Below are 26,056 nucleotides of genomic sequence, written 5' to 3'. Positions count from 1 at the left end.
GAACTTCAAAGCAGCTAGCCTGAAAGTTTTAAGCATGAGTGTGTCGCCATGGTTGCTAGTGTATGATGTCATGCAAAAGAGAATGTCCCCAAACATGTATATACCAGATATGGTCGAAAACATTTTTTCCCTAACTCAGGGAGACTTAGTCTCTCAAAAAATAATATAGGACCATTATTTAAGAAGATATGGGAATTTATGAATGATGCGTGTATTTCAATGTCAGAACTGAATTCTCTATGTATAGAATACAAAACTGGCGGGAAATAAACATGCATAACCAATGACACTCCAAATACATACAAACCTATATAGACAAGTGACCCAATGATCGAAAGATCAAAACATACACATATTAAAACAATCAAAATGGAAGAAACTTGTAAATTAATGATATTGTCAGGAAAATCCAACAGTAATTCTACCTACATATCAAGTACCAAACCATTTGGGCAGATAGATTTTAAGAAAAAAACGAAAATAGATAATTAATGAAATCTTCATGAAATGAACAATTCTTACAGTGATCCATCCAAGGAAAGAACATATCAAGGACCAAAGCATTAAAACTGGTAGCTCTTCACACAAAAAAGTTTTTTAAAAAATGAATTTTTCCATATATTTTCAACATTTCTGAACCAAATAATGACAACAAACTCCATGACGTGATCCGATTTTAAACTACATACCACTATACATCACCACAAAGAAATTCGCCAAAAATACGTAAATCGATACAACCCAAACCAATTTACCAAACTAATTCCGACATTCTTTATGTATATACAAGTACATTGTAATACAATACCCAGCAAAAACCTCTATTGTTCATATCTAATGAAAACACCCAATCGACTTGAGAATATTTGCTTATGCGCATTCCCATTATTTCCCAATAACCATATTGTGTAGGTGAAATGTATATAACTTTAAAAAAACATTGATTTATTTATAATTAAAGTATTTATCTTTTGTTCAAAATTCCAATACAAACATAGGCTATTTTATAATATATGTTCATATGACAGCTTGTTAATGCATCGTTGCCACAATGACATTGACTTTGACTAAGCAGGATAAATACTGGCGTCGCAGCGACATGGAATGACATTGAATATAATGAAATCGTAATCTATGACAATCAATATATAATCATATATATGTTCAATCAACTGTAAAGTGTATATATAACCCTGGCGACATCTAAATAAGCCATGCAAAACGTGGACACTACCCCCATTTCTAGATCTGCTGCTATAAACACAAAGTCGAATAATTATAATGTATCATCAAGATATCACTGGCAAATCTTCCTTTTATTGTTTTCACTTCCTATATCTGACATGTTTCAGTGACCCATAGACCGCACACGTGTTGCCATTCAAAGGCGATTTGCCTGTCAATTTCTCTATATTTTTCAATATGAATTATTTTGCGAACATATCCTAGTATTTCAAAGACATTTGTCATAGTTGCGTCATATTGCTTCTCGGCTATTTATAGTACGTGCATTTTGATATAGCATCACCTGGACATACCTTTCATATAAATGATGCTTATGACAAATCTTTTATATTATGTAAATATCGATATCGTTTTGAGCTAACTTTTACTTTTAGATTTTACATTATTCTAGATGACGGAAAATTACACACTCAAACTAACTTATCGATTGAAGCGACATTGATTGGCCCATCCTTATACGTTACAGGAGACCATGTCATTAGAATGGGATCATTTGTAGCAACAACATATTACTGTTTTATTTTGCCGCAGTTTTGTATCGACTAAATTCATTATGGCCAGTAAAATAACGTTTGTCAGGGAAATAGGTAGCGATTAATCATGGGTATAAAAAGATCCCAGTGTCGCCCCTGGATTAGACACATATGTGCAGCTCAACTGAAGCTTTACTGATATATATCGTGTGACTAGCATAATAATGAATCGGGTAATCAATATATATCATATGGCACGCAAATCAGGAATTTTAATCAGATTCAAACGCCACTTTTTCCTACATGTATGAATTTTAATTTTCTACCATACCCTGTGAATGTGACAAATAAAACAATATATATATCTTAATATTTCACAATAAATGTTACAATAAATTTCGTTTCTATCAAAATATCTTATAATAGGTTTAACTTTAACAATTAATGGATTTATTATTCAAATTATGAAACTAATACCCAGGCTCCATTCAAGTGGTGCTTGGAGGGAGAAAAGATGACATTAAAGAAACATGCCATGACATCCAAGGATTTAATATGATAATAAGTTGTTTGACTGATACTGCAATAATGTTCGTAATCTAGAAGACAATACGATTGCTTTATAATCAGCGATATGTGCAGTCAAATGTGCACATATGACTCTACCAGCTTTAAGTGAAAGTTCCGGTGAAACTCGTAATATATTCCATTGTTCATGTTCCTACCGCATGTCACAGTACCTCGACATAGATGTAACGCTGATGGTACCTAACACAGATGGCTCATACCACGTTAAATTATTAATGAGAGATCTCCCTTTGATTACCGAGATATATAGTATATATATCTATATAGGTTTTAAGCGGAAGTTGCGTAACGATTTCCTTGAATAGGAAGAGTAACTCTCAACATAATGTCTGGATACCTGATCTCTTTACACGAATGAGTCCATAAAACGGGCATTAAGAACACATCGACTGATTCCTACACCAATCAGCGACCAATGCCGGGAACACTGTCTCAGATGTTGAACCCAAGTCACTTGCTAAAATGTTATTGTCGATCTCTACGTTCTTGCCACACTATGTGGCAGCCGAATATATTTCCCCCCAAATCCGTGCTAAGTATCCTCTACAGACAGCAACGCCATGTAAAGACAGTATCAGGGGGTCGACAGAAACAGGACAATGAACATGAAAACAAGACACATCCGATTGTACAATCGAATTCATCCTGACTTTGGTATAAATCGTTTGGTTGTAATGGAATAGCACTCTGTTTTAGAATGTGACATACTTTGCATGAATGTATATAGCTAGAATATAGATTACCTTGTCTAAGACAAACTTTCAAGACCAACAATGTGATAGGTGCGAATGAGTACATGGGCAGCATACTGGTATTTAAGTCTGTTCTTCTGTAAATTATGCGTCAACATCGTTACCCCATTCTTGTTCCTCGTCTGAGTGGATGCGTTCATCTATCTTGTATGCATTGAACACATTTCCACGTTGCTGCCACTAGTTATAAATTGATGAAATACTTCCATGTTGATTTCAATATGACTAACGGAATTGGAACGGTATGTTTCATTTCCTTCCATTTCATTGTATACAAATTCGTTACTTTCTGTTATATAAGTTTACTTGTCTATTTGAGTCCTAAAAGTAGGCAACTAGATTGATATATGTGTAAGATTACAATCATATACTTAAACAACACAAAAAAGCGGCATGTGTGATTCATTGTCTCAATACATGGATATTATTATTACTATTCATACAGGATTGTTAGCATTTGCTGTTGAATACTGCATTTGTATACAAATTGTTTACATTTTCCTGGGAAAAGTTGTGTTCAGAGTACTGGATAGGATAAGGATTGCAATTGCAAACACATTGAGTGGGTCGTGGCGATGCATACTCACAGCTGCATATGTAGCAACCATGACCAGATTCTTATAGCGTGACATTGAATTCAGTAGCTTACTGTCTTTATAAGTTTTAGATTTAAACTTCACCAATAAATATAAACATCTTACTGATTAGTTGAAGTGTTTTGAAAACAACACAATTACAGATAAGGAAAATGTTATGCAATATTTTTAATTACATTGAAATGTAGGTAAATAATCCTTTCACCAATACAATAAGAGTTTACGACCATTACATAGAATCAACAGTAATAAAGGTATTTGGAAAAGTACTTGGTAATGCCTTTTGAGATATTTCGGAATGGTTAACTTATATTCGTTAAGGGCCAATAACAAGTGCTGTACGTAGGGCATATGATGATGTAACCTAACAAAATCGATAAATATAACACTCATGAAACTAATCCTGCACCCAGAGAATGATGACCGACAATTGTGAAGCAGTGCTCATCAGTCTTGTAAACGGTATCAGCGCCATCACTGTATACCTTGATCAATTGCACCTGTTAAAAATGATAATGCATAAACCAAGTTTGTATATGAATACCTGTTAATACATGTCAACTTTCATATATTATGTAATCAATAATCTGATGATTCACAGTAGAATGTTTTTCTTCTTCTCTAAAACCTAATTGATTTAAACCTCGTAATTGCTTTTGCCTTCTATCTCGAAATAAACTTATTTAACAGTGAACCAGCATCTGAAGCAATATGGATATTATTGGATGATAGAAATGGATACGAGCAGTTTGAGTTACAAGAATAGAGTTACATACAAATTGTTATTTAACAAGTCATAGTCACATGCAACGCTCACTATTATTATTTGTTTTTACTTTCGCCAATGAAGTTTTTTATTGTTGTCGGCACTGGTTTGTTTAATGTGATTATTTATCCATCTAGGACCTCAAATATTTCTGACAAGGATAATATAATGGTGCAAGTTTTTTTTAAAAGAACCTCTCACTACTGCCAGATTACTAAAAATATATTTTTAGCAAAATTTTTAGGATTGTATTGACAAGTTCTTAACCATTGTCAGATAAGTCTAAATAGATTTAAGATCTGTTTAAGAAGGGGTAACCCTCAAGTTAAAACATGAACAAATAAATTATATTTTGAGGGAGATCTGAATCTGGTTACCATGGGGAAAGGACTTTTGGAACAGTTCATCTCTATATCTAGGTAAATGCAATGTAAGGATAAGTATGTTTGCACTGTCGGAGTGCCTTTTAGTTTGGGAGTTATTTGAATATATAGAAGCAATAACGAACACTAACCATTACCTCAACCAAAGTACTGTCTTGGTCATGAATTTACATGAAAAGTTTAAGTGACCTACTTCGAATTAGAGTTAAAATAAATTACTTGGTTACTTACTCAATGTCTTGTATTTTCCAACTTTCACCAAATTCAATGGCATTATCCGCAATAGTACCATCAGGCTTCTGGAAATCATCATGGATATTGTCGTTATAATTGCCCAAAAGTCCACACAGAATACCACGATAGTCTGAACCAAAAATATGAACGTTGAAGACGTGTTTCCGCAAAGTCCAATCTAATTTGAAGACGGTATCCTTCAATGTGAAACTCACTAACACCATTTCGTGTACTTGAGAAACATCGATCTTTGTTAGTCCGGAAAACAATCCATTAAAATTTCCCTATAAAAGAAATTTGAATACATTATTGGTATCCCATTTCTGACGACTGCCTGTGTGTTTTTTGTGTGTTTATTCAGTAGGAGTATGAAGAACGAAATGTTGTCATATTCTCATGTTAACTCAGAAGACCCTGTTTTTGTGAGTTTTTCTATACCCTATCTAATGAACGACTACATAACTACACCCATTCGTATACTTGAAGGAAAAAGTCACGAATATCATTTTTACGTCGTAGCAGATTTGACTAATGTCAAGTCTGCACGTTTGAACTGCATTTTTGGTTTATTTACACTTGTGGTGCAGTAACCGACTAATGACTTACTGTAACTACGTCAAGTCCATTCACACGAACATATTCATCGCCAGCAGTTATGTTAATAGCAACGACCCTGGTTTTGATTTCTTCGTTGCTACTATTTTGTCGAGGCTCGAATTTAGCAGTTATTTCGAAGTCTGGGTTGACACCGGAGCAGTCCTTTACCAGAGTGTACCAGCATATTCCTTGATGACTGTAATGGCGACCATCCAACGTTGTGAAGTGAGGATCACATCTAACAGCGCCACCAGCTGTTGAAATATTGACAGAATTGTTATTCTCATATAATAATTTGTGTCAACTTGTGTACAATAAGAGCAATTGTCATGGATGTTTATGAAGCATGCTACACTCCTTAGTTTAAATAACCATGTAATCTGCTATTTTATTCGTCCATACTTTTTGTACAAAGATCTTATTTTTGTAAGCGTATTTCGTATGAAATTTCCAATTTTGATTATTAAACACAAATTATCAAATATATTATAAAAATGTAAAATGTAATTAAGAATTTGCTTTATTTGTAAAGTGTAAAAACCTATTATTTTACTGTAAATGGAACTTTCAATTCATTCATTCGTAAAATGCCGTTTTTATTTTCTGTAACCCGTACCAGCTATCCCCACCCTGGCTCTTCAATGTAGATATTATGCTTTATTTTGCAATCGTTGCCATGAGCTGTATTTTGTTGCATATACAGAGCTAAAATGGCCTTTGTACAAATAACTACGGTGAACAGACAGCAGCACGGCAAATTTGATGTATACTGTGTTTGTATAAGTTACTTCATAAAATACTCACAGCATATATCGATATATTTGACCTCTACGGTTCCTTTAATATCAAGAGTGTCTAGATCCCAGGCATACACATCACCCACCAACGTATTTGAATCATCATTCATGACGTCATTGATCTGACTAGTGCTGAGAACGCTTCCCCACAGGTTGAATTTCGTCATCCATCCAACAAACGCTCGACCTGCGACATATCTTCCTCTTAAAAGATCCTGACGCTGACCAAGTACGAGAACACCATTTCCTTTGATCGTGCTCCCCTGTCCTTTATAGCCCCAATCATCCAAATTACCATCAATATATATCTCCCAGCGACCAGTAGAGGACGTCCAGGTGAAACACAGATGGTGGCACTTACCATCGTTCACTGCTGTTTGAGACACCCCGAAACGTTCGTCTTTGATATCCAGTTTGGGACTAATTAGATTCCAGGCTAGTATCTCATTGAGTTCTGTATCACTTATAGCGTAAGAGAATAATGCTACCTTGTTGTCAATGGAGTTGATCCACACACAGGCAGTGAATTCAGTGAGATCTGGTATCGGTGTAGTGATGGCTACATCAGACTGTTTGTAGAAGTCCAAGAGTGCATTGTTTGCTGGAATATCCACAAATACGGAGAATTATTTATATCATTGTTGCAGTTCACTAGTATCCACATTTTCATCTGCGTTTCAACATTGAATGTACATTTGGAAATCTCGTGAATGTATAATAAGAACCACATAATACTGAATAATAATCGTATTGTAGAAATTATGAACAGCATATCAGAAATGGAAATTGGGCAGGTACTTTGTATTTCACGAAGGAAAAGTAGGAAATTGTACAATGTCGATTGAAAATCGTATGTGATATGCATCTGAACTAGTATATTATAGATTGGAAATCGCATAATGAAGATATGAAATCGCACAATGAAGATTGGATATCGCATAATGAAGACTGAAAATCACATAATGAAGACAAGAATTCGCATGATGAAGATTGGATATCGCATAATGAAGATTGGATATCGCTTAATCAAGATAAAAAATAGCATTATGAAGATAAGGAATCGCATTATGAAAATTAGAAATCGCGTAATGAAGATTGAATATCGCATAATGAAGACTGGAAATTACATAATGAAGACATGAAATCGCATATTGAAGATTGGATATCGCATAATGAGATTGGATATCGCCTAATCAAGGTAAGAAATAGCATTATGAAGATAAGGAATCGCATTATGGAAATTAGAAATCCCATAATGAAAATTGGAAACCGCATATTGGAGATAAGAAATCGCATAATGAAGATAAGAAATCGCATAATAAAGATTAGAAATCGCACAATGAAGATTGGAAAAGTAATTGCATAATATGAAGTGGTAATCGGATTATGTAGATTGAAATTAGCATAATTAGAATGCACAAAAAAGAAGATTGGAAATCGTATGTAATGTACAAATACCGAATAATATAGTATCGAAATCGCATAGAGTATATTGGAAACCGCATAATGTGGATTAGAAATAGCAACAATTTCAAATGGACTTTAATAAACAAATAAACCAACTACTTACGGTTCCGTTTAGTCAACGATTTCTGAAATTAAAATGTGTGAGATCGAATGAATGATTTAGAATCACTATCATAATGATGCATGTGTTGGAGTGTGTTCAAAATTGCATGGCTATACTATGTGTGAATTATAAAACAGGCTTGCTTAGTTTAAAACAAGTCTCCATGGAAACAATTTGTCACCTGCAAATGATTACGTGCATAGTAGAATGGTGTTTCAGGTAACGCCATAATGAAGTATGCGTCTGTATTAGGGTCCATGCTTAGCCCACACCTGTGTCTGGTCTGAGTGAGTGCGTTCGTATATATTAAAGTATCTGCTCACATACTGAACGCGTTGAACATAGAACAGCAATTACTGACTATGGAGCATCTATGGCTGGGGCAATTTGGTCAGCTTCGTTTTGATATGGGTACTTTCAAGTGGAATATTCAGTTGTTGAAATCGTTGTATGTGAAAGTTGGTTTACAGAGTAACGCTTGGACAATCAGTTGAAATAATAACATAACAAATTCAATTTCCGTATTTCTGCGTATTATTTTGGAAAAGTTTCTAGAAGTGATACCAAGAAACCTTTGAATAATTTGTCGGTGAAGTCCTTTTACATTGAAGAAAATTGGTACATTTTAACTTGTTTTCAGTATTCTAGGAAAAGACCGAAAATGTTGATTGCGATGAAAGCCTGTTAAGATGCAATATTAACTACGGATTTGTTGTATTTCCTGGTGTTGTAATAATGTTTATTATATCATGCATGCACTGTGTATGTATGTAAGTTTACTTCTGATAAATGTGTATAACTGTTTTTGTATTATTAAAGCTTGTCGCCTGTGCAATTTATTCTGAAAAAAATGGTATTACCTGGTCGTCAGTTCTAGTCGCCATCACATGGAAGACACACATGCACGAAGTGATGTAGAAAAGTAAATACGACTTCATTCTAGAAACATAAACACCGATTTTAATGGTAACACAACGTTAATACAATTCACATTGCCAGTGAATGGATTGACACGGCAGAATAGATAACTGGACGTTTCATGCAGTTGATTTTCACCTGCTAATCTTTCCATGAACAAGTAATAAAGGTGAAATCTCGTAGTTATGGCTTTATTATTACGTTCATCATTAATTTGCATATATAGCGTTCAAAGGAGGTTTGGGCCGAACAATATAATTGAATAATTATAATCTGGCGTTGTAATTCATAACAATGCCTAACATATTTTCATAAAATAATTGAACTTCAAAAACACGTACATATCCGGTTATTTGCGTTGTATATTTTCAGTTGTGTATTTCTAATACATACCAGTGTATAATTTCATCTAAATACCAGGATATGGTAATAACTGAATAGTGTTATTGAATTGTGTTATTGCCTGCGTTGCGATGCTTCTCAATCATGTTGTAACTATGGCGTTAAAATAAATCGAATAAATTCGTTTCATTGCATCACTTTAGCTTAGACATAGCAATAGCACTTTGCCACTAATTAACCTGATACTAGAAGTCAAATATTTCCACAAAATGTATAGAATTCATAGTTCTGTCTTTAATGCTTCGTGCTTAATATTTGTAACAAGTAAAGAAATGCACATCTACAGAACATTGAGAGACACTGTTTTGACAAAACATTCCTTTTAGTGTGAACAAAAGTTAAAATATCGAGAGAACATCTCTATATCAAAAAAGCAAACCCAATGAACCGCGCATCGTTTGGTTATGAAAAAAGGGTTATTGTATAGAGTGGTTGTCTCCTTACCGAGACCTACACATATCCCCTGAACACTACACATATCTAGTGAATCTTCCCAATAAACGTTTTGCTGACAGTACAGTTATGCAATATCACAAATACGCATTTACACAGCTCAAACATAATGCAATTATGGTAGACTCACCTTACTCAGTCGGTTGGATGCTTGGATGCTCTAGATTGAACTCTGGATTCTAGACTGTCCAGATGACCGAATGATGTGTCTCCCTGGGGGTAATAAGTTCTATATATAGTGCGGTTGCAATTTTTACATATTCCTCTTCACAGCCGTGTTTTCAAATTGCAGATCATTCAATCATGAATGTGTGACGAAATGCTTGATATCGAGGCAAATCATATGCATACGTAACATTAATAATGTATATGGGGTAAGTACAGGTTGACGTGGGAATTGTTTATAAACTATCTTTGTTAATTATAAATATATATTATCATATCACAACTAGCCATTAAAATATACTTGCCGAATCAATAATTTAAACACTTGAGCATGAACAAATATAATTAATGTGAGGTTTGAACTTTAAACTTTGATATATATTATGTATTATATATGTATTGTTGGTAGTTTTCGGCGCTTGGTATTTTCTGTAAAATGTCGACCTAGTACTGGCAAAATAACCATCGTTAAAGGACTCTCCACCATGTTTGTACTGGATTAATATAGTGAAATTCACGTATTCTTGCGTTTTATTTTACTCGCCAGATTTTGAGCGAGTAAAATTGTGCAACGACAGTTTCGGCTGCTGCTATTGTACCATAAGTACGACGAGAAGCAAAAACGGACGGGCTGGTATTTAGAATTCGAAAGATTATGACGTACATCCAAAAATTGACTTCTCAAATAACGTTACATAATTGCTTCAAAACACCCAACCTAAAATTAGCATCCCGACCCGCAATAAATGTTGCCAGGAAACCTTCTTTCTGCCCCCTGTTCTAAATGCGCATTCCAAATCTCTACATATTATGCATATAGCAAATCATGTTAATCTCCATTAGTTATCCATTTAGTATCCATTCTCACAAATAATGAAACGATGATGTGGACACTTTTAATTCCCTACTAAGTGTACACTCACGACAGTCGCACCCACAACTGTCTGAGGATGGGAAGATAGGTTTGGGTGGGGTTAACAGTTTATCCCACGCATAATTTGATAACTGTCATTTGAAAACATCCAACGGAAATTTGAATCGAAGCATATATGAAAAGCAACATTTTACTCCTCAACAACATAGCTGCTGTCTGTATATGACTTGGTTTGCGTTGACAATCGCATTCACTTATAACTGCTGGAACAATTTTTGGTTCCGTTTTTGTTGGCAGTTATACCACTCTTAACCTTGTACCAATTGTGTCTAACCAAGGTGTTTATTTCAGCATTGACGTTGAACATGTACCCTTTCTTATTTTGTCTTCTATATTCTTTTTATTCATATAATATTACATTACTTCAAATTATTTTTACATGTCAAAAAGATAAGAAAAAAGAAAATTAACAGCACTAAAATGTAGTAATAAAAGAAAAGAGAAGAGGAAATGGGGGATGTTAGTGCGTGTGCGGATGGGGGGGGGGGGGGTAGATTCATTCCTATTTTTTATAAATTCTTGGATGGCATTAATTTACAATAAGTGTGGAGGAAGGGGGGGTAGATTCATTCCTATTCTTTTATAAATTGTTGGATGCCATTAAAAATTAACTTACAAATCTCCTTCAATCACTTGCAGTTCTTTGCGCCATTTGTTTTCAAACTTTTTTCAGTTAAAACATTTTCTTTTAATGTCACTTTGGTTTCTGATTTTACTCATATGATAAACTACTGTTGGGCTATAACCAGTGAACCTGCTACAGGGATATTTTCCAAATTGTTCATTGTAATACCTATTTTCTTTAAAATATAGTTTTCATTTGTCAAATATTTATTCCATTGTTTCAACTCAACAATAGTCTTTTTTGAATAATTGAACCCACAACCTTACAATTGAACCTCTGATAGCATTATCAAATAATATTTGTTTTTTATTATCGCATTGGGCTAATACCATCTCATCTAAATTTTCATCTATTTTTTCTTCCGAATTCTGTAATTCAAGAATTAGTTCATTTTCCCTATTTCGTCCTTTTTATGTTTTTTTTTTGTTGAAAATTCAAATGTCGCTTCTCTAATTTTAAAAACTCGAACAAAGCTTGATCATCCATATGTTTATTTTCATCCACTACACTAGAGATCAGTATATTAATCATTTTTGAATACAAACTATCGCTTAATAAGTCACAATTAAACTCCCACAAATCAGGTCATCTTACCTCCCCGTCTGGAAACGGCTGTTGCATAATACCCGCTGTGCTCGGACTGCGCAGAGTATGGCTTTCCGCGAAGCATAGTCTCTTGAGAGCAGACCATTTTATTGAAACGATCGATTCATTGTTCCCTTCATATTCTAGTTTTTACAACCGAAAAAAACCCATATATGTTGATACTTTATATAGATTTAGAAGCTGAATACAATTCTTTAGCTGGCAAGTCTTTTCATAGTGACATATCGACATTATTATTCGTGAATATCGCACTTAAATTTGAGGTACTCTTCTAACAACCTTGACCGGTTGGCCCCTTCTATTCGTCATGTGTTTTAGAAGGATCAGTGTTTTTTTGTTTATTGGTTAGCTTAAACATAGTTGTAGTTGGTGGATCGGTTCATTGTGCTTGTTTCTGTTCAAAATAAAGATGGCCTCTCGCCGATTCATTTGCCTTTCGAATTTTCGTCATTTTTTTGTTTCCATGCATATATTTTGAATGTAGTTTACAATGCCAAGAATAACATCCTGCAGTATCAATTCTTTAGCACTGCCAGAAATTGAGTAGGCAGACTTTTTTGCTTCGATGAGAATTTATTTACGGGCGCCATTTTGTTTTTGATTGACTAACTTACTCGACGCGGTGTCAGCGGGTTGCCCTCTTTTATAGTAAGAAAACAGCATTCAACCATAATATTATTTTCGATGTACATTTACCTTTTGGTGATGTGGTTAGTTTTTCTCTCGGATGTTCGTATTTTGATGAATTACGGAAATATGTTCTGTTCTGTTTGCAGTTTAGCTTCATGGCTAATTGTCCAAGGTGTGAACGGTGTATTTACGCGCAACCAGCCCTAGGACAATATACCGCAAAGCGTTTCCAGACCTAGGAAAGAGGGATTGTGGTACAAGGCATGATGTCAAACTTCCTACTATTTCTTATTACATATGGCCTATCACATCTTTTATCCATTACTGAATCAAGACGGATATTTAGATCAACTCCAACTACCAAATTACAGTTTGGAAAGTTAATTAAATTATTAATTAATTAAACCTTTTACAGTGGCTAAGAATTCCATTTGTTATTTTTCCTTATTGGGTACATGTACATTTGCTATGACTAAAACCAGATCATTAATTTCCACTTCAACACAAGTATACCTCCCATCCTTTTCCAGCACCTTGTTTCTAATAGTAACATTTAAAGAAGCACACGTGATGAAAATCGGCGGCAGCTGTAGTCGACGTAGCTTCATCACGCGCCTAAATGTTACACAAACTACCTTGCCTGGTGGGCAGGTTCTATACATAAAAAAACTGAACAAAAAAGAAACAATGGTACCAAATAAAGTGTGAAAGGAATACATGTCACAAGTCAAGCATATATACCTGGCTTTATAAATGTTAGTTAAAAGTGTTTACAATTACAGTAAATAACAAGCCATTAAAGAAAACTGACTCTTGTGGCTACCAGTTTGTGGCAGCACATATACAATCTTGTTTATATACAATAAGCCGTTCGTAAACCTAACTCGCTTACCATCCTTGTATGCAGAATCCCTAATCAGATGAAGCTTCTTTTTAGTTTTGTAGTCGATTGGGCATAAATCCGTCATAATACACACAGTAGAATATGTGAAAGCCACCCCCGACTCGAAGCGGGAATTTTTCAATGATTAGGCTTAGCTTCAACTCCTAATTCACGAGTTGGCCTGGCCGTAACACAGTGTGCGTTATCAATAAGAATGTCATTTTGAGTTTCTCTTCAATCAAAATTTAAACAATAGAAATACAGTCCTCACCTTTTGCTTCAGAAATTCCCCCAAAACGTAAATTAAAACCATGCGAATATCTCTCTAACTTGACTGTAGTTGATTCAATCATTCTCATTCTTTGTAGTTTTGTTTGGTGTTTTATCCATTTCATATTTTTGCATTAATCCGTGTTTCATTGTCTTCGTTGTCATTGGTGACATAATCCAAAGATTTATCGTAGACGGCACATTGCGATTTAATACCGACCATTCATTCAAAAAAAACTTATGTTTTTCATTCACAATAGGCGAAACACGTGCTGATGCATCTTCGACTTTTTGCTCTAGCGTCTGTAGACATTATTTAATTACCGATGTGAAGGTTGAAAGTGAAAACTTCCCGCTTGCTGAGTCACCGCCATCTTGAAAGTAGTGAGAAGCCTCATTCCGTATTTTTCTTTCTGGCCTCCGCTGCGACTACTCGAAGCCAAAATTATGAAAAACACACAGAAAATATAGATGCAACTGTACCATTACTGGCAGACAGAATATAGAGATCTTTATACACTACTTTATATGAAATAGTTCACGGAGACGATGTGACACGCTGCTCACTCCACCATGTCAACTTTGCACTCCTTTTTTGTTGTAAGCAGTCTTCGTTTACTAGCCTTTGTTTTTAAACAATACCCATTTATTTTAATAGAACTGTTTCATTGTCTGTATTCTAGTTTGTTCCCACATCCAAAATTGCCCTTAGGTCGCAAAAAAGCTAGGCATGAACGAAGATCTCATAGTTATTGTGGTGTCACTGCTGATCACGTTAATTGAAGACCAGGTTAAAGATACAACGAAAATTGGCATTCGGGCTTTAGTGTTGAACAATTAATAATGTGATCGATTTTTAGTATTCCCAAATTATAGATTTAAAATTATGATTATTGTTAATCAGTTAGCATGAATTTGTTGCATGAGGTTATCATTTCATTTTAATACGATTGTTTAAATATATGCCAGCATTGATACAGCAGCAAATACAACTATGTAATTTTGATGTAGGTCAACATATACAGGCAGGACAGTTAACATCGAATGTTGACATAACAGTACAAGAGAGCAGTGGATTGTTTGTTTGTTTGCATCTAAAACTATAATAGCACTATGCCCCAACATAATAACAAGTTTGAAGAAGAAATTAAGACTAAGGTACTATTGCTACATGCATCACCTAATGGAGCTTGCATACGAATAAGGATACCAGTGATACCATTGCTTTAGCTGCATCAGTTGTACACGACAATTGTTCACAGACGATGCCAGCCAAGACTTAACGAATAGGTACAGTGTTGTTGTTTGGAGGAGTACAGAAAAATGCGATGAGACTTGATGGTGTTGATCCCAACCAATGATGGACTAGATGTTGACAAACTAGTAAAATCCCGGAAAACAGCCTTAGAGAGCAAATACAATGATAACCAAAAATGGTCTACAATATTAATTGTCCAGCCTCAATTAACTTTGGCAAAGTGGTAGTTCCTTTTTTGTTTTGAATGTCTGTATATGTTTGTAAAATCAATACTTGGCCGTTTGGTCGGAAATCCGGCGACTTTTTGTGTCAGAATACCTAATTAAATGTGTCACTATATAACGCCACTTCAAGAGATTTTGCCTCATCCCCCCCCCAAAAAAAATGCTGGTTATCTTAAAGCGCAGTTATTGTCGCGCAGCGCGTGTTCGAATTTCATGTAAATAAACAATGTATTTTACACGCGTTGTATACGGCGCTATGAGTCCCATATCGAACAGGACGCGGCACGACGACTGCCGCCCTTTAACTACTGAGCTCGTGAAAAGAACCATCTTATTTTTGGTTATTAAATACAAGCTTTTACAAGCTGTACATCTGCCAGTATTCTGTTACAAACATCATCACATTTGTGAATACTATTCTTATTATTACTACCTATCAACCTCGGTATACTGATGGTAAACCAATAACATGGATTACTTAATTTACGTTCATATGACAAACCGTATTAACACTGGAGGTCCTGGCAGGATAAATATTGGCGACATAACGACATGCCATGGCATTGAGTATAATCAGCAGCTCTTCGACTGCATTGTTGTTCTTAATTTCTATGACAAAGAAACTGATTTATAATCACGGATATTGTCAATCAATCATAACTGTTTATATAGCTCTGAAGACACTGTTACTGTTACATTTTTTCTTTCATGGTGTGCTGCTATTACAAAAAGTCAAATAAATGTAATGTGTCATTAAAATATTATTCGTTTCATTGTTTTCACCTCCTATATCTGACCAATTCAAAGGCAATTTGCATATTATCTTCATCATTTGTTTTTTTCTATTTTTTCAATGAAGGTGGTGTTTTTGACAGCTTTTACCATGTTCTAGAACATTCTGACCCCAAACTCAGTTGGCGATTAGAACGTCATTGCCTTCATACTTCCATATACGTCATTTTGACGTCACAGTAGCGCATGTAGACGGGGATTTACATATTAATTATGTATTGGTTGAAACATTTTACTACATTCTAGTTGACTGACCACTACACACCAACACTCAGTTACCGACAACCATATGTTACACACGCACCCATCTGTTGTGGTAAATTTTAGAATTAAAGCTTTTCTAATGTACATCGTGTGACTTGCACAACAATAAATGGGAGAATCACTATTAACATACAAATCGTGCAATTTGTTCAACTTTGCTTAAATGAATTTTAATACACTACCATGCCTCGTGAATATGTCACATGGAATATTATTAATATCCTTTGATATTTCACAGGTTGTACATGCTAACCTGTTTACCACCAGTCCTCTCTTTTCATCACCAATTCACAAAATAACGTTCCTTTCGAAGATTTGAATACAAATAGCCAATCTTGTTGACTAAATTTTCTCTGTTGGCGACTGTGGGATATTGATTGTTACACTAGCAACCGTTTTGCAAGGTCTTACACCTCAAAATATTCTGTGATTGCTAAGTCAAATCTTTGTGCGCATGAATGACCCCAAAGTTCTACATTGTCAGCTACAATTTCCCAACAGGAATTGCGAGATCATCGTCATACGAATGAGACTAAGGACACAAAAACGGCTTGGAAAACATTGATTATTCCTGCACCGCTAAACTAATGTATTATGCTTAGTATTCACTCCCAACTGCAGAGGTATTTAGAGATAATATTAGTTGTCAACACTAACAACGAACAGTTCAAATCAGCCACAGATTTGTTTAGCATATGCAGCAACCAAGAACAGATTCATATAGTGTGATATTTTATTCAGTGGTTTAGGTGCCGATTGTTTGAAGTGTTTTTACAAATGACTCAACTACACATAGTCACATTTTATACCATATTTTTAATTACACCAGAAACACTGAAACATAGATAATTAATCCCCTTCACCAAAACAACAAAGGATTCTAGGCGCCAATAACCGCAGAGATATCGTTGATAGCGTGAGTGTTTTGTTTACGGATTGTGTCAACTGTTCCACTAATGTAACGAAAGTATTTGGAAAATCATTAGGTAATGCCTATAAAAAGGATATTTCGAAATAGTTAAGTAATATTTGTTAAGCAATGCACGTATATCCTCTAATAACCTCTAAAGAAAATTGATAAATTCATAAGTACTCAATAGACTTGTAAACCATATTGGCTTCATCGCTTGATACCTCGATCAATTGCACCTGTAAATAAAGAGAATGCATTAAACCATGTAAGACTATAAATGCATGTAATACATGTCAACTTTCATATATTATGTAACCAATAATCCGTTTATTCACAGTACAATGTTTTGTTTCAGAGTGAATAAGCTTCTCCAACAATATGAATATTACTGGGAAAATAGAAATGGATACGCGAGCAGTTTGTGTTACAGCAGTAGAATAAGTTACATACAAATTATTATTTAGCAAATTATAGTCACGTGCAACCATTGAGGTTATGTTTTTGTCGGCACTGGTTTGTTTAATGTGATTATTCATCCATCTGGGTCCTCAAATACCTCAAATAATTATAACAAGAACCACTCGATGCCATGGTGCAATTTTGTTAAAAGAACTTTTCACTACCTCGAGATTACTAAAAAGATATTTTTCGCAACATTCTTAAGATTGTATTGACAAATTCTTCATCATTACCAGATAAGTCTAAATAGGTTAAGATCTGTTTAAGAAGGGGTAACCCTCAAGATAAAACATAAACCAATCAATTACATTTCGGGGGAGATATACATCTGGTTACCATGGGAGGGTTCATCACCATTGATAGGTAAGGGCACTATAAGAATAAGTATGTTTAATAGTGTGGAGGGTATGCACTGCCGGAGTGCCTTTTAGTTATATATTAGTTTGGTCGTTTTTTAAATATATAGAAGCAATAACAAACACTAATCATTGTCTCAACCAAAGTACTGTCTTGGTCATGAATTTGCATGTTAAGTTTATGTGACCTAATTCAGAATGTCAAAATGAGAGAAGTTAAAATAAAATACTAGGTTACTTACTCAATGTCTTGTATTTTCCAACTTTCACCAAATTCAAAGGCATTATCCGCAATAGTACCATCAGGCTTGTGGAAATCATCACGGATATTGTCGTTATAATTGCCCAAAAGTCCACACAGATTACCACGATAGTTTGAACCAAAAATATGAACGTTGAAGATGTGTTTCCGCAAAGTCCAATCCAATTTGAAGACAGTATCTTTCAATGTAAAACTCATTATCACCTTTCTGTGTATTTGAGTAACATTTATTATTGTCGGTCCAAAAGACAATCCTTTAGTATTTCCCTGTAAACAATTTGAATACATATTAGTATCCCATTACTGTTGACGTTCCTTGTCCATTAAGTGCATTCAGTAGGAATAAGATGAACGAATTTTATGCTCTCAGGTTTAACGGAAGATCCACCTTTGAAATACAACTTCAAAATCACCTAATATATTAGGCTAGGCTTTTGGGGTAAGCAGGGTCCTCTAGTGACGAAGCGTTCCCGTGTCAGAAATAGTGACAAAACCTTTGATATTGTTTTGATCTGTAGTCGTCTCTCAATAACAAAATAATGGTGCTGAGTGTTGTTCTATAATCTAACCGAAGAACGACTACACAACCAGCCATATTCGTCTACTTGAATGAAAAAACATTCAAGCAATCTGCATACATTTTACGTCACAGCAGGGCGTTGTCACTAGAGTAAGCCCAACAGCACTGGTCAGCTGTAGATTATTTTCATTTGCTGTATAGTAACTGACTAACCGTAACTACATCAAGTCCATTCACGTGAACATATTCATCGCCAACAGTTATGTTAATAGCTACGACCCTGGTTTTGAATTCTTCATTGGTGCTATTTTGTCGAGGCTCAAATTTTGCAGTTATTTCGAAGTCTGGGTTGACACTGGAGCAGTCCTTTACCAGAGTGTACCAGCATATACCTTGATGGCTGTAATGACGACCATCCAAGGTTGTGAAGTGTGGATCACATCTAACAGCACCACCAGCTGTTAAAATAATGACAGTGTCGATAAGCGGTGCGTTTTAATCTCATATAATAAATTGTGTCAATGTGTGTATAATATGAGTAAGGGTCATGGCTATTTATGATTACATTACCCAGCATGCAACACCCCTCACTTTAAATAACCATGGAAAAAATCAGACTTGTTGATAATCTATATATTTTGCATTGTTTTTTCAAATCCCGAGCTGCATTTTATTACATATACAGAGCTAAAATTCCTTTGTACGAATAACTATGGTGAGCAGATACATAACGCCACCTTTAAACCCACAAGCGATATACTGTGTTTGTATAAGTATAATACTCACAGCATATATCGATATGTTTGACCTCTACGGTTCCTTTAATATCAAGAGTGTTTAGATCCCAGGCATACACATCACCCACCAACGTATTTGAATCGTCATTCATGACATCATTGATCTGGCTAGTGCTAAGAACGATTTTCCACAGGTTGAATTTCGTCATCCAACCAACGAACGCTCGACCTGCGATATATCTACCTCTTAAAAGATTCTGACGCTGGCCAAGTACGAGAACACCATTTCCTTTGATCGTCCTCCCCTGTCCTTTATAACCCCAATCATCCAAATTACCATCAATATATATCTCCCAGCGACCAGTAGAGGACGTCCAGGTGAAGCACAGATGGTGGCACTTACCATCGTTCACTGCTGTTTGAGACACCCCGAAACGCTCGTCTTTGATATCCAGTTTGAGGTTATTTAGATTCCAGGCTAGTATTTCATTGAGTTCTGTATCACTTATAGCGTAAGAGAATAATGCTACCTTGTTGTCAATGGAGTTGATCCACACACAGGCAGTGAATTCAGTGAGTTCTGGTATCGGTGTAGTGATGGCTACATCAGACTGTTTGTAGAAGTCCAAGAGTGCATTGCTTGCTGGAATATCCACAAATAAGAAGAATGATTAATTACATTGTTGCAGTTCACATACGAGTATCCACATTTCCATCATGTACATTTGGAAATCTCATAAACGTATAATAAGAACTGCATAAAAGGATAGTTATCGTATTGTGTAGATTATAAACCTAATATACAAATTGGAAATTGGTCATGTAGATTGAAATTCACACAAGAAAAGTTGGAAATTGCACAATGTAGATTGGAAATCGTATGTAATATTCACCTTAACTCGCATAATGTAGATTCAAAATCGCAGAATGAAAATCAAATAATATAGTCTAAATCGCATATTGTATATTGAAATGTACATTAGGTGAATTAGAAATCACAAAAATATCAATTGCCTAATAAATTTTAACTAGCTACTTACGATTCCGTTTAGTCACCAATTTCTGAAATTAAAAAAAAATTGAATTGGAATGAATGATTTTTAATCGCAATCATAATTGTAATATGTGTTGCATATTTATACTATGTGTAGAATAAAACATGCTTACTTACGTTAAAACATATTTCTATGGCAGCAATGTGACACCTGCAAAGTACGTGCGTAGTATACTGGTATTTCGGACAACACAATAATTAAGTATGCGTCTGTATTTGACAACATGGTTAGCCCATTCATGTTCTTTGTCTGAGTAAGTCCGTTCGTATTTTTTAAAATATCGCCTTACACACCACACGACAACAAATACTGGTTATGGGGCATCTATGGCTAGGGCAATTTGGTCAGTTTGTTTTGATGAGGGTACTTGCAAGCAGGATATTTAGTTTAGGTACTTTGATTCATTGTATTGGTTCCTGTTTCATATCCTATCTGATGTGGTCTAAGCTGAAGTAACATGTTCAAATCTCGTGAATATTATTTTAGTATTCTGACAAATGCTGAAAGCGTCGAATACGATGAATGCAATATTGACCAAGGTTCTTATAATATCTGCTGCTTTTCCTGGTGCAAAGATACGATTATTTCTGATTATCGATTAATTCGAATTTAAATGACATCATACATATTTGTATTGCTATTGAAAAGAGACATATTCCCAACCGTCTAGATATTTTGTTACTCAAGACAACAATTAGCAAACTATTAATTTCTAAATTGATGTTAAATGTGTTGTTAAATGTATTATTAAAACTTGTCATCTATGCCATGTATTCTGAAAACAAGTTCCATTACCTGGTTTTCAACTGTAATCGCCAACACACGGAAGACACACAGACACGAAGTAATGTAGAAAAGTAAATACTTCATCCTAGAAACGGAGACACCAATTTTTATTTTGAAAGAACGTTAAAACTATTTACACATACTTGTTTGAGCACTCGTGATTATGGGCGTTTCATGAATTTGATATTTCATCTTTAAGTGAACTAGTAATCAATGTGGTTTTGTTATTACGTTCATCGTGTAATTTGCATATGTATCAAACAAAGGAAGTTTTAATGTAATTGAATGATAAAAATTGGACGCTGTAATTCAAAACAATGTATAATGTTATTTTAAAATAACTGAACTTCAAAGACACGAGCATATCTGAAAGATGGTTATTTACGTTGTATATTTTGTATTTCTAATACTTACTAGTCCATATTACCACGACATGGAAATATCTAAAACGGATATGTCAAAACTAGACTATTCCGATTCCAGGAACAATCATTGTAAAACAATATTGATTGAACTGGCCAAGTTTGGTTTTTTAATCCGTGTACACAAAATTGCTTGCATTGCGTTATTTGTCAGTCATGTTATAACACTGGCATTAAAATTAAAATTAAAAAAATCGGCAAAAGAAATCCATAATTCATTATAACAATTCATTATAACAATTCATTATAAGTGATGTCAATATAATAATCATATTTCAATTTAAAAAAAAATGAATTGAAGTCAAATATGTTCACGAAATGTATAGAATTTAATGTTTTGTCTTCAATGGTTCGTGCCTAATGATAACCTGTATCTGATATGTTTGTGCTGAGGTCTTGCAATTGCATGTTCAGCATTGTCAACGCAACACAATCTAAGCATATTTACCGTGTTTCACGAGTATATTTCTCTTCACTGAGAAAGTAACACATGAAATAATGCAGTGACTATGAGATCATGTCGCCATTGCAAATGAACTGCGAACAAAACACATCTAAAGAACACTGAAAGACACTTTCTCGATCAGTGTCCATAACTTTATTTTTGACAGATCTTTCAACATTTTTTGCGGTTTGAAAAAAAAAGTTAAAATATCGAAATAACATCTCACAATCAGGAGACTTTTACCCACTTTTTCGCTATATGAAAACACACACAAACCCAATGATCAGTGTATCGTTGGGTTATGAAAATGGGTCTTTGTATCGAGTGGTCGTCTCCTGACTGAGACCTACATGTAGACCCGATCTAGGGAAATTTCCGAATAGTGTTTTGCTGACAGTATATATTTATACAATACCACAAGTACACATTCGAACACAGCTCGAATATAATGTAATGGTAGAATCACCTTACTTTGTCGGTTGGATGCTGGAAAGTTAGTTCTAGATTATAAGACCCTGCTCAACTGCTCATTTTTCTCTGGCGTATATATATAGTTTGCAATTTTCTCTTTCAACCGTGCTTTACATTTTCAGATCATTAAATCATGATTGTATGACGGAATGTATGATATCGAGGCAAATCACATGAATAACTATCATTAATAATGTATATGGCGGTGAGTACAGGTTTACCTGGGAATTGCCTCCAAACTATCTTTGTTAATTATAAATATAACTTCGTAAAATTATTAGATATTAAAATATACTTTAATATATATGCCGAATTTACAATTTTAACCACTTGAGCGTGACCAAATATAATTAATGTGAGGTTTGAATTTTAAACTTTGATATATATTATATATATATTGTTGGTGCTTATTATTCTGTTGAAATGCTGATATAGTACTGGTCAAATGTTTATCCTTAAAAGAAGCCCAACCCTTTTAGTACTACTGGTTTGGTATACAGGAATTTGCATGTTGTTGCGTTTTACTTTAATCGCCAGATTCTGAATGAATTGCTATACTGCTAACGGCTGCTGTTATATATATTGTACCATAAATTTGATGAGGAGCAAAAACGGACGGGCTGGAAAGTATTTAGAATTCGTACATCCAACAATTGACTTCTTAAATAACATCACATAATGGTCCCAAAACACCGAACCTAAATTAGCATCTCGACACGCAATAAAAGTTGCTAGGAAACCGTGTTTATGCTGCCTGTTCTAAATATGTATTGCAAATCCATACATATTAAGCATATTAAAAGTCATGTTAATCTCCATTCTCACAACTAATGAAACGATGATGTGGTCTGATAATCTGACGGACTCTCCATTTATGGTTGTATATGTCCGCTTCCACAATAGTGTACGCCATGCGTCATAATTTTCTATATTTCTCACTACATGACCGATTTCAACAACATTTTGTCTGCTTTGCCCTTAGTTCGCACATAGTAGTTGTTTTGGTATTGGCTTTTTGTACAGTCACTTTGTCCATGCGTTTGTGTCTAAAAAGTAAATAACAGTATATAAAAACACCACGATAGTACAAACTCATTTTGGTCTGTTCTGTAGATATCCCACTTGACGCCTCGACAGTTACAACTGACATGAACACAACGGAAAAAAATATTACAACTGCGTTCAAACAAAGTTATCATTCATTCTAGTCCGAATCGACCCGATATTCGACTTTCAATGACTTGCATACAGAGCAATAATACGGGCTGCTTAGACTGACTAGTTAATGATGAATCATGCCGTGTGCCTTTTTTCAATCTATGAATGCAATGTCATCGAATCGGAAACTCGTAGTACAGCGGTAAGAGGTTTAAGCACTGTGCGAGATTGCCTGTAACCGTATCAAGTGTTTTTGTTGTCATCGTCAACATTGTATTTGATCGTCTTCAGTACATAGCAGCTTTGAGCATTCATGTTTTGATGAATATTTCAGTAACTTATAAATGAGATCAGTACCAGTCTGTGTAGTGAACCACTAAGATACCCTGGCACGGGGTTGTGACGAAAAGGATTTTTACAGAAAAAAAGTTTGCGTTTAGTATTCCCCCTCCAAGTTTCTAGTGGCTGAGCTGTAGGTGGGGATAAAGAGATAAATATAATTAAATAAAAAAAAAATATCGCAAGCAAATGATTCGGTTGTTCCAGTCCTTGTCATCATAACCATTTTCAAAACGACTCCACGTAAAAGAGTGAGCTTTTCTCTTGCTGAGAAGTGCTTTCATTTTCACAAATATTATTAAGAATGTTGTATAACCGGTCACTGGTAGCATAGTGGTTGTCGCATCAGACTCGGTGATCGGTAGACCCAAGTTCAAATCCTACCTTAGGCTGAACATCAAACGGGTCGACCCCTACCCTAGATGAGTGTGACACAGGCTCAATGGGAAGGCCAATTCCACTGGCCGAGATTCATTCACTAACGAATGCGACTTCGGGGGAACCTTGGTTAAGGTCCGCAGATGCTTGTGTTTGACCGAACCTGGTTGACGCCAGGATAGCGCATTGAAACTGCCATTTGATAGGGAGATGGCCACACAGCCCTGTCATGTAGTCCCAAACAGTAAATGCCTTCTTTGACAAAATGCACTATGTGTTAGCACTAGCACTTGCAATTTGCAATTACAAAAAAGAAAAAGAAAGTCAGGAGAGACAACAGCGACATTCAATGTCCGGAACTGTTGCCTGGCACAAAAGCATTTAAAAAAAATGTTGTATATGCATAATTTATGTCTAACAGAGGAGTAAATAGAGTAAATCAATGTTGCTCTAACATCTGACATGCATTTTGCCGTCGTCTTCAGGACTAGCAACATTGATATTGAAAACTTAATCATGCACAGGCATGCTTATAAGTGTTATCATCATTCTAAGAGATCTTGGACTATTAATAACACATATTAATCTACAAGCTTGTATAATATTAGAACTTCAACCATTTTTGTTTATTATTGTTTTTGCTCTCTAATGTTGTTTTCCTGGGCTTTTCTAGTTTGTCAACATCTAAAATATGTCTTTCTGCTTTTGTATCATCGTAGGATGGTGTGTTCATCTTGTTTAGGATGTTGATGTTTTTTCTGCAATCCTCCAAACAGCAACGCTGTACCTATTCATTAAGTTCTGGCTGACATTTTTTTGAAACAAATATTGCGAACCACTGATGCAGCTAAATCAATGGCATTACTGGTATCTATATTCGTAATGCAAAATTCATAAAGTGTTGCATGCAGAAATAGCACATGTGTCTTAATTTCGTCTACAAGGTTTTATTATGTAAGTTGTGACATAGTGCTATCATAGTTTCAGGTGCAAACATAGAATTCACTGCCCTCTTGTACCGTTTTGTAGCATTGTTTCTTATTATAGAAACATCAATGTCAACATGGGATGTTAACTATCCTGCCTGTATATGTTGGAATATCCTACAAAAAAAATTGCAAATATTTAAACAAATATATATTTATCATAAAATGATAACCGTCTTGGTTTTTGGTTATTAAAATTTTACATGCTTTACGTTCCGTCTGCTATCACCAAATATGTTACCTATTAACCTCGGTATAGCGAGGGTAAACTAATAACGTATTTCCGGATTACTTAATTTATGTTCATATGACAACCCAAATATACATAATTTCAATGACATTGA

The 26,056-nt window shown here is 34.9% G+C and overlaps 3 protein-coding genes across 3 annotated transcripts in view; 1 reads left to right on the top strand and 2 right to left on the bottom strand.

Moving 5' to 3' along the window:
- Positions 1-26,056, top strand: part of LOC100366335 (beta-1,3-galactosyltransferase 1-like) — a 414,782-nt gene that overhangs the window by 234,676 nt on the left and 154,050 nt on the right. The gene's annotated exons all lie outside the window — the stretch shown is intronic.
- On the bottom strand, positions 3,808-10,034 carry LOC102802123 (C-reactive protein 1.1-like). Its single transcript, XM_078013699.2, has 7 exons — positions 9,905-10,034; positions 8,862-8,940; positions 8,002-8,023; positions 6,439-7,032; positions 5,644-5,888; positions 5,035-5,321; positions 3,808-4,154 (listed from the first exon to the last, which is right to left on the bottom strand). The coding sequence occupies exons 2-7, from the start codon at positions 8,937-8,939 to the stop codon at positions 4,145-4,147; spliced, it is 1,236 nt and encodes a 411-aa protein (XP_077869825.2). The 5' UTR covers position 8,940; positions 9,905-10,034; the 3' UTR covers positions 3,808-4,144.
- LOC146745915 (uncharacterized) lies at positions 17,222-21,186 on the bottom strand. The gene is made up of 5 exons (XM_085498808.1): positions 21,123-21,186; positions 19,722-20,315; positions 19,149-19,393; positions 18,396-18,682; positions 17,222-17,574 (listed from the first exon to the last, which is right to left on the bottom strand). Exons 1-5 carry the CDS (start codon positions 21,184-21,186, stop codon positions 17,565-17,567), a joined length of 1,200 nt encoding a protein of 399 aa, XP_085354934.1. The 3' UTR covers positions 17,222-17,564.

Source organism: Saccoglossus kowalevskii, chromosome 5 (genome assembly GCF_978046115.1).
Source record: "Saccoglossus kowalevskii chromosome 5, keSacKowa6.1, whole genome shotgun sequence".
Classification (NCBI taxonomy): domain Eukaryota; kingdom Metazoa; phylum Hemichordata; class Enteropneusta; family Harrimaniidae; genus Saccoglossus; species Saccoglossus kowalevskii.
The sequence above is the reverse complement of the archived record's forward strand: the minus strand, read 5'-3'. Positions and strand labels throughout refer to the sequence as shown.